This window comes from Ahaetulla prasina, chromosome 6 (genome assembly GCF_028640845.1).
Source record: "Ahaetulla prasina isolate Xishuangbanna chromosome 6, ASM2864084v1, whole genome shotgun sequence".
Lineage (NCBI taxonomy): Eukaryota > Metazoa > Chordata > Lepidosauria > Squamata > Colubridae > Ahaetulla > Ahaetulla prasina.
The window spans coordinates 82,866,375-82,876,786 of record NC_080544.1 but is presented as its reverse complement, the minus strand read 5'-3'; the positions used below and the strand labels follow the sequence as shown (position 1 = coordinate 82,876,786).

The window sequence follows — 10,412 nt, the reverse complement described above, 5'->3', positions numbered from 1 at the left end:
AGAGGGGTGTGCCGTGGATCACCTGGCCACGAGAAAGCTTCGCCACAGGTTCCTCCAGGGAGCTCGGCGCTCATTGGACAATGATGACAGAGGGCGGGAGCTCCGTCAACTACGCTTTTCAGGAGAAAGCGTGAACAGCCGAGGCTCGAGGAGAGTCTCGCTTCCGGGGGGGGGGACGGCTCTCCCGCCCGCCCGCTTCTCCGCCGCTGGGCAACGCGCTTCCGGAGGGTGGGATCAGCGTGAAGGGCAGTTGCTGCTTACGCGGCGGCTTGGCTGGGAAGAGCCCGAGAGGCGAGGCGGACGGTCCTCCCGTGATTCCCGGCGCGGAGCTCCCACAGCCGAAAGCGGCGTCGCTCGGCGAGTGCCAGACGGAGGAGGAGACGGCGGCGGGGACGGCAACAGCAGGCAAGATGGTGGCGAAGCAGCGGATCCGGATGGCCAACGAGAAGCACAGCAAAAACATCACGCAGCGCGGCAACGTGGCCAAGACCTCGGTAGGGGCCCCGCCGCAGCCCTCGGCGGGCCGGTACCCGCGTCCCCTTCTCCCAGGGAGAGAGGGCAGCCGAGGCGTGTCTGAAGGCAGCCCAGCCACCCCGGGAGGCTCCCTCCCGTTCGGCTTCCCTTTGCTTCGGCGACCTTCCCCCCCCCCTTCTCCCTCCGTCCCTCCCCGGCTTGGTAATCCCCGGGAGGGTTTCTGGCGGGGCGCGGGGGCCCCCGCAGGTTTCTGCCCAAGGCGGCTGCGGGGTTTCGGTCCCTAACCGTTGATGGCTTTTCCCGCAGAGAAACGCCCCCGAGGAGAAAGCATCGGTGGGACCGTGGCTGCTGGCGTTGTTCATCTTCGTGGTCTGCGGTTCGGGTAAGTGTCGCTGCTGGCTGCAGCTGGGGGAGGTCAGGCTTTCCCCGGGAATTGAAAGGGGCCCCTGAAGTGGACCTGCCGAGCGAGTCCCTTTGCAACATGGGAGGAAGGGAGGGGGCATCTTTGGTTGTGATCCAGATTGCTTCAAACCCAGATCAGGCGAGGATGGGAAATGCTTAGAATAGAGGAACATTTCTGCAGTGAAGAAGAATGTGACATTGCATCTGACAGGCGTTCAAGTGAAGATGTTTGTGCATTTTGATGTTTGTGTAGAGAAGACTTTTATTGCTGCAATAGTTGAGAATACTTAACCATGATTTGGCAATCAGAATATATGATGCAGATGTGTACTTCTCTAATTTCCAAGCTGCTTGGCCTAGAGTACTTTTCGGTCAAGCTTTTTGTTTTAGTACACTTGCACTGATATTTATCTAATTCTGTAACAATTGTATGTGAGCAAGCCCTGAATGTTGATTTCACAATTCATTTCTGATAGCTTCATTCAAAATAATAGGCTTCCTGTATCCCAGATGGCTCAGGAAAAAGCTTTGTAAAAAAAAAAAAAAGATGAAAGCTCATGCAAAGTAGTCTTAAGCACTGTCATTAAGGGGGTCATGTGATTATTCACCTGTGTCTTTTATCAGCTTTCAACTTTGTTTATGTTATTATGTAAGACTATATGGGTTTTATTACTTGATGCTGGACTTTATATTTTATTTTTATGGTTTTTTCATTTTCATTTTATATTTTTATGATTGTTTTGTATACTTTTATTGTTGTATACTTCCCAGTTTCATTCTGTGAGGTGGCCAACCATATAAATGTGATCAATATATACTTTCCAAATATCCTTGGCAAAATTACATAAGCAGAACTTGCTGCCTTATACTTGAACTTTAACTGTTAGAGTAGTTCGCTCTTTCATTAACAAGATACTTATAAAAATAGGCAATACATAAAGGAAAGTAGTACTGTACTATGAACATCTAAATTTGCAATATTGTAATCTAAACATTATTAAAAGTTTATATACTGCAATAACTTGTTTATATGTTACTAAAGTGTGAATTGATTTATGACACATTTGAGGGGATTTTTCTTTTATTTGTATACTTTTGAATAAGTTGATAAGCAAATAATAGAGCATTGGAATAAGGGTTCTTTCAGATAAGGGAGCTAAACTAACTAAAAAGGCATGTACCATTTGATGAATGCTAATGTACTTTGCTTAGTAATACTTTTTGGTTTTGTTTTATAGCGATCTTCCAGATTATTCAGAGTATCAGGATGGGCATGTGAAAGAGTTGGTCTTTAAACAAGATATTTTCTCCTGTGAACTATGAACTTTCATTCCTAATGTTCGATAACTTGGAATTTAAATTTCCTGTCGTCTTGCTTCTGAAGAACTGTCCATGTTGGCCACATGTCATTCCAGGTTCTTTCACAAATCATTCCAGGTTTTCTAGTCCATGCCACAGTGCCTTGAAAAAGCACCACATGTATAAAGCAATAAAGAATTATTGTTAACTTAAAATGGTGGACCTACTTATTCTGTGAATCAAATTCATGATTTTTGTTGATATTAAAGTATCATAAAGTATATTTTAAAATATAATCAGTGTAGATAGTGATTGCATCATATGTAAACACTGATTTTTGTTAATCTTCTGTATAAATGGAAGTGTTTTATTTAAAAGAGTGAATCTTATTAAGTGGAAACTGTATAACTAGCTTAAAGCACATTCATGCAATTCGGCTAAAGGATGCCTGCTGTGGTTTTGCTTATCTAAAGCCCATCTTGCATATGTGTAGCTTAGCTTTAGTGTAGCATGTGGTGACTTAATTACAAATCTAGTAGAATACTTTATCATTTCCTTCTTTTGGACCTTGTTTTATTAAACAATGTAATGTAAAACCAGTGGCTTAACTGACCATAATTTACATAAAGGAACAAAGCTCTTCAGTCTTAAAATGCACCAGAAGTTTCTCAAAATGCTTAGCTGCTACTGTTAAATTGTATTGAATGTCAGTGTTTCTTATGCCATTATTGCATTGTTGGGGTAAGATAAGTGTGGGCACAACTCAGAAGATACATTTGGGAGGAAAATACCACCTCTTGATATGTTCCACATCAACCGTATATTGTTTATATAGACAGCACTAACATGCATGTAGGCTGAACAGTACCCCACTTCAGCTGTACAGATTAATAGATTAAACATACTGCTGAATCCAAATTTTTATATTACTGTGACATGAGCCATTTTCTGTAAATTCTACTGCATGTTAATGTAGAAGTCAATGAAATGATGTAAGGGTAAGTGGGTTGCACTTTCACAGGGTAGTAAACGTCAGATTGAAATGTTCTTACCACTATTAACAGCTTCTTGCAAAGTATATAGCAAGGAAAACGCTAAGTTTGGTACTCTATCAGGGAATGCCTTATAGAAAGGTAACTGGACCACATATTACTTTTTAAAGGGCTGAGTGGAACTTTAACTAGGTAAATGACTCTTAATCCTGAAAAATGGGATGATGGGCAGATTACTGGAAGGCTATACTTTGTACTGTTAGCAGTACATTCTGTAAATGGGAAATGCTTGTTTGTAATCTAAGAACAATTTCCAATAAATTACTTTAAAATCTGAGACGTGTTAAGTTTTCAAAATCCCTGATTTAATTTGCATGAAGAAAATCCTATATTAGGCAGGGTGTTATTTTTCTGTTTAGTGCCATTTTATGAGCTATAAAGTTCCTTGGCTGGCGTCTACTACCAACTTTATTTGCCAAAGTATTCTCTATATTGATACAAGATCGGTGGTGCAGAACTGAAAATGGGTGGCTTAGGGAGTAGAGCAATTTGTACCACAGTCCTACTCTTTAATTACTTCAGAATCCAGTCTTGGTCTTCAGCCTTGTAAGTTTATGATATTAAAAGGTTTAAGACAATACAACAGGTAAGGTCAATCTTCCATCATAGTGGAACATAGTATTCAGGCTAACCAGTTTTTAATGTTACAGTCTATACCTTACAGTCATTTTGAAATACAACATCTGGAATTACTAATTAGCTTGATTTGAATTTATTGACACTGCTCCAAAAACATGAGATTCCTTGGTTGCCAAAGTATGGTATGTAGCATGGACTCTTGTGTTGCATATTTAAATAATAAAAGGGTGTTTTGGTGATAGGAAATGTGAAAAAAACCTCTACTACTTTGGCCATCCCGTTTATGGGAGTAGTTGACACAACTAAACAAATGTGGGAAAAGATGCAGATTTAAACTAGATCTGCTTCAAAGCATTTCCATTGTTCAGTTTTTCAATGGTGTATTAGCTAACCCTAAATTAGTTGAACATTCAAATGAGCTGTCCTTCAAGTCTCTTGAGAAGAGGTATGCAGCTATCCATGATTCCATTACAATCCTGAGAAGTAACAATTATTTCTTAGTAATGCTGTAAAAAAGTTTAGAGCGGGGTTTAAGATACTTTTTATTAGAACAAGCAGTGTATTTTGAAATAATTCTTATAAAAAGAGCTGTGAGAGTATTTCTAAAAGTTTCTAAAATTGTATATTAACCTTTTCCCAGTTTGTATATAAGAATCTCAAATCACTACTACTCGTAAATTAATAGATTTAAAATGACAATGCTATTAATGTGTATATGTAATACATTAATATCTTTAGCATGCTATGTCACAATGTCCAATTCCAGGTAATATTCTTACTGAAATATTTTACACTTAAGCAAAGTTTTTGCATCATTTTCAAGAGTAGCATCATGTAAAATGCAGTGCAATAATCTGGATGAACAATTGCTAGGGCAAGATACCAAATTGCAGCTAGCCATCCAATTAGGATTTATCTAAGGTAGTTGAATGCACTTTGTGTTAGTGAGGACGCTTGTAGCTAACAACAGAGATGGAACAAGAAGCACTGTACAACTTGATCTTTAAAAATCAGGGCAGTCTGCCCAGAACAAATTGGTTCTGGATTGGTAAGCCATTTGTTTACAATATTTGTCCAGCTTGAGCTTTAGTTTGTTAGCCTTGATTTCCATTGCCTCACCTGAGCTGAAGAAAGGGATAATAACTACTGCATAATTAGTGAAAGGTCTGTAGTGTTGGTTATGGTATTATAACATCTTTATAAATGACAGAGCAGGAGATGTGATCCTTATCACATATGCAGATTACATCACACTGGAAAGAGGACCTAGATAAAATCATAGAAGATAAACACAAATACAGAACGATTAGGACCATGAATTAAAAATATTTTAGTAGGGACAGTCATACGTGCAAATATAAGATTAATAACTGTCCTAACTATAGTAATACCACAATATGCAAAGCAAATTAGTTGTGGTAGCTTAAAAAGACTAACACAATTCTATCCTTGGAGTTAGGATTTGGGTTATGGCTACATAAGGATAGTATCCAGTTCGTGAAAAATATATCACTTTATGGTTTGGTTCTACCTCATTTAGAATATTTCGCCCAATTCTAGCACAACACTTTAAAAAGCCATGGACAAACTGGAACATGGAAGAGTACAATACAACTGGCAAAAGGCCTGGAAATTAAGAATAATTAAAACAATTGACTATGTACCCATAGAACAAATCCTATCCATGTTCAATTATTTGAAGAGTTGTTGCATAAACAAAAGCAATTGTGTTTTTTATTATGTGAAGCAATCCAAACCAACTAATTCATATTACACTAAAGAGGGTTTAAATAAGCATTAGGAATGATTTCCTGACAATACAAGCAATTCAGTATCAAACCTATTTCTTGAAAGATGATTGACCCTCCTCCATTCGATGTTTAAGCTGGGGATGGATCTTTCGAGGATGATGTCTAAGACTGGCTTTATTGGAAATATTTCCTTGACATTTCCAGTGGGAAGCTATAATATAGTTTAAACTTCTTAGGTTTACAGATCTGCTTGCCTAACAATTTTCTGGCTTTGATCTTTGAAGACCTAGCTCTTCTCCCTGCCCTCCACCCACCCACCCCAGGCCTTGTCCTAGAATGTTTCTGAGGCCCAATACAGGTGTAATTGTGTTGGAAGTTTGCTATGGTGCCTTTGATCCATTATGGTTACTTTACTTTTGTATGTGTATTTTTAGGGATTTAATGTTTTTGTGGATTGTTGTTAGAAAGCCAAAGTTATGTATTTAAGATCAACTGTCACATAAATCTTCTAAATAATTACATAAATGTATAATACTCATTTATGTACATATATGTACTCATTTTTCTGTTTGATTTATAGTCCACCTTTTCTGCAGTGAGTTGAGGCATGAATACAGTACCACGTTCCTCTAGTTCTTCCAACAATGCAGGTTGATCTGAGCAAACATGACTGCCCTGAAGTCAGCAAATGAGCTTTCATAGTTGAGACACAAACATGGATCTTCCTAAACCAAGTCAAAAACTGGATTCTGACTATTTGCATTAATGTCTTGTTTGTTTTACTGAATCACTGATTGGTGCTGTAATAGGGCAGAGGCCATTGGTATATGTTGAGCCAATACACGTAGCCCATAGAGAATCCTTAGTATGAGTTACAATATGTTGGTATTGCTGCCATGGTTAATCAGGTGGGGTACGGGCAAGATATGCCAACAAATTTTCAGTAATTCAAAGGCCTAGAGACTAAACCATATGAAGAATAGCTGCAGATTTTGTGTCTGGCTAGTCTAAAGAAAAGAAGAATTAGGGGTGACATGATAGCAGTATTCTATTACTTGAGGGGCTACCACAAAAAAGAGAAAGTCAAATTATTCTCCAAAGCACCAGAGGGCAGGACAAGAGACAATGGTTGGAAACTAATCAAAGAGAGAAGCAACCTGGAATTAAGGAGAAACTTCCTAACGTGGAGGACAATTAACCAATGGGAACAGCTTGCCTTCAGAAATTGTGGGCGCTCCATCACAGGAGGTTTTTAAGAAGAAACTAGAGTCACTTGTCTAAAATGGTATAGGTTCTCCTGCTTGAGCAGGGGGTTTGTCTAGAGATCTCCAAGGTCCCTTCCAGCTCTATTCTATTCTAAATCTAATTGTTTTCTTTTCACCTTTTCTTTGGAAGTTCTTCAACATTTTGCTAGCTGACATCATAGGATTTTTACTTAAAGGCTAATCAGAATACTAAATAAATGATGTTTTGTAAATTTTTGAAGCCCTGCTCTAGACTATGTAATACATATTTGTGTATTTGTGGTGAGAAGAGAAATTTAAACTGGATATAAATCCATTTGTCATTAAGTACCAGAAACCTGTGGCTATGTTCCATGACATGCTGGATGATCTTATAGATAATTTGTCCAGAAAGATTTTCTGATTGGAATTTGTAAATTTTAGGACATTAAAAGATGAGTGTATTGCAGGCTGGGTGCAACTACTGGTAGCATGTTACTTAAGATAGAGCCATTTTTTAAAAAATGGAAGTATGAAATTCGACACTGGAATCAATTTCATGTTGACCTTGGCATTATACATTCACTTGAGCTTAGGGCATTTGATGTGTTTCCTGCCACCTTGTGCCTTTATTCTGTTTTCTACAGAATAAAAGAATGGGGTTTTTTTCCCAATTTCCCATGAACACGAAGAAGACTGAAGGCATATGAGGCTACCTTTTGGACATTGCTTAGATGAGAAATGACCTGTTTAGGAATTTGTTAAAGCTGTGAAGCAAGACAATTTAAGTATGTGTAGCATTTTCTATATCCAGTGAGTGAACATTTTTATAACCTGTCTGCTTCACCCATTTGTTTGATATATTCTTTTTGACAACATATAGCAACATCTTGCAGGCTTGTATATCAATCTTTCTTCAACCTAAATTCTTTAGTCCCCTCTAGTGTCCAGTTTTTGAAATCATGAAATTGCTTAAGCATGTAAAAACAAAATCAGATTCTATTTCTCACAAAAAACTGTTGTACTTTATAATTAATTCCCGCATCTTTATTTTAAAGTTACAATATTCCATTTTTATCTGGATATTTAATCCATTTATAGCTTTCTAAAATTAAAAATGTACTGAGGCTTTTGCTGTTTATTTCAGTATCCTTTGCAGAAAGAAGCCACCCAGAGCACATGTGGGAAACCTCATGCCCTCTTTCTATCCAAAAAGGTTTCCAGGAACTGGTCTACTCTCTGGTTCTATAGGCTTTGCCATGGCCATCAGCTCTGCTTCCACAGAAATATCTTCAATGTGCTATACCTTCTCCCAAATACAAAATATTCCTATAACAAGTCAGCCTCATACCATAGCCCATGGCTCATGCTATATGATGGTTTAACAGTATATTAAATCCAATCCAGTTTTTTGCCCATTTTATCATATAGTTTAATATATTCATTTTCAGTTTCCTTTTCAGTAAACGTTTATACATAGCAATAGACTTATATACCACTTCACACAGTCAGGGATGGGTTCTACTTACCTTTACTATCGGTTCGCAGTGGGATCGCATGTGCAGAAGCTTCCTGATGACGTTAGGGTCGGTGGGCAGAGCCTCCCCCGGTTTTACTATCAGTTGTCAAGAACCAGTTCAAACCAGGGGCAACCCACCGCTGTTCACAGCCCTCTCTAAGCAGTTTACAGAGTCAACATATTACCCCCAACAATCTGAGTCCTCATTTTACTGACCTTGGAAGGATCAAAGGCTGAGTCAATCTTGAGCCTGGTGAGATTTGAACTGCCAAATTGCAGTCAGCCGGCAGTCAGCAGAAGTAGCCTGCAGTATTGCACTCTAATCACTGCGCCACAGTGGCTCCTATACATGTTAGCAATAATATGCTCATCATATGTACACAATCCAGTCTTATCATTTTCAAAGTCTGGATGACATTTTTTACAGTTAAATGTTAGTATACGTGCACATCCATAGTGATCTCCATTTTCTCAGATCTCAGTTCCCATCTTTATAATTGATTAGGATGCAATGGGAAAAAAAATATGTCTTCTATGTGTATTTTGTGATAAGACAGCCACACATCACATATATTCCATCCTGTATATAAAGAAGGCAGAGAGATTAGATAGGATTTTGCTATTGGTGGGCGACAGAATTTGGGGGAGACGGTTGCATCACACCTGACACCCCGCTCATTACAAGTGCGAGTAGTTCTCCAGTGCCCTATACAACATCAATTCTTCTAAGTCTTTTCACTTCAACGTACTAAATTACGTTGACTAATATAAAATGGTTTCTTATCTCTTTTCCTTCTTTACTATGTCATGTATGCAGGAAATATCCCCTGAAATAACATACACTATCTTTGTTTTAGGTTCGTGGGATGAGTAAATAGCCTTACCGTCCTTCATCAAGATTTTGCTTTATTTGTTCTTTACAGTGTTGCCATTCTTTTCCATCACGTTTTCCATCACTTCAGATTGACTTTCATGTGATAGGTGGATTGACATGAAGATCATTATTGGATGCAGAGAAGCTATTATGAACTTTATTGCTTTTTTGGTTTGAGGCAGAAGGATTCTGCATTTGAATGTATAGATATTATAAATGGTTCAACAGCCTGCAGCAGTGTCTAAAGTGGATCAAGCATGTGTCAGGTGTTAGCAACAGTGCGATACCAGCTTCCTGTTTTCAACATACATCATCACACTGCATGTACATCAAATCATAATGGACTCCTGCGGACACTGCTATTGCCTGGTAGCTATTTTTGCTCCAGATGATGAAGGAAAGAAAGACATAAGCCCAAATATATGACATATGGAGAATCAAAAGAAATAAAAGTATATTGGAAGAAAAAAAAATTTGTGCAACAAGCAGTTGCAAAACCCAGAGTATCAGTTGTCTGACTGTGTGCAAGCATTTTGGACTAGAGGTACAAAGATTTTATGCAATTGTGAGCTCCAGTTTTCTGCAGAAAGACTGAATTCATGGGCATATTTTGCTAATCTCACTCACCCAGCCTGTTTGGTCTCAGTTTAGCATCTTAATAGGATACCAACGATCATTGTTTGAAAAACATGATTTTAGTATTTTAAGGTTAAATATCTATGGAGATTCTCAGTCATCCAGCTATTGGTTGTCCCAAGGTTACTTTTTTTAAAAAAGAGGCAATTAGAATTTCTGGTTTTTCTTTGAAAACGTTTTGCTACTCATCCAAGAAGCTTCTTCAGCTCTGACTGGATAGTGGGGAATGGAAGGATTTATATTCCTTGCAGACGGCTGGTCATTTGCATTGTATAATTTATGCAAATGACCAGCTGTCTGCAAAGAATATAAATCCTTCCATTCCCTACCATCCAGTCAGAGCCTCTTGAAAAAAAGCAACTTTGGGACTATTTTAATGTTAGTTAATTTTATATCTTACTTTCCAAGAATTCAAGGTGGATTATAGACCTCTCTTCTTACATGAAATAGGCTTGAGTAAGAATGACTGCCCCAAAATTACTCTGAGCCTTTCCATGGCTGAGGCAGTAATACAGTATTGAATTTCTATAGGTTTCATATTGTATGAGCCTAGCCAATGGAGGTTGTTAGTAAGTCATGGAGAATTGTAGTGTAACATGTTGT

At 38.5% G+C, this 10,412-nt stretch overlaps 1 protein-coding gene across 1 annotated transcript; it reads left to right on the top strand.

The window, feature by feature from the left end:
- Positions 1-165: 165 nt before the first annotated feature.
- Positions 166-3,504, top strand: SERP1 (stress associated endoplasmic reticulum protein 1). Its single transcript, XM_058187117.1, has 3 exons — positions 166-494; positions 781-856; positions 2,115-3,504. Exons 1-3 carry the CDS (start codon positions 411-413, stop codon positions 2,153-2,155), a joined length of 201 nt encoding a protein of 66 aa, XP_058043100.1. The 5' UTR covers positions 166-410; the 3' UTR covers positions 2,156-3,504.
- The last annotated feature ends 6,908 nt before the right edge of the window (positions 3,505-10,412 follow it).

Excerpts from the sequence above, each read along its gene's own strand:
- SERP1 (XM_058187117.1), top strand. The coding sequence starts at position 411 with ATGGTGGCGAAGCAGCGGATCCGGATGGCCAACGAGAAGCACAGCAAA. Across the intron at positions 495-780 it reads GCAACGTGGCCAAGACCTCG|AGAAACGCCCCCGAGGAGAA; the intron begins GTAGGGGCCCCG and ends CTTTTCCCGCAG. Across the intron at positions 857-2,114 it reads CTTCGTGGTCTGCGGTTCGG|CGATCTTCCAGATTATTCAG; the intron begins GTAAGTGTCGCT and ends TTTGTTTTATAG.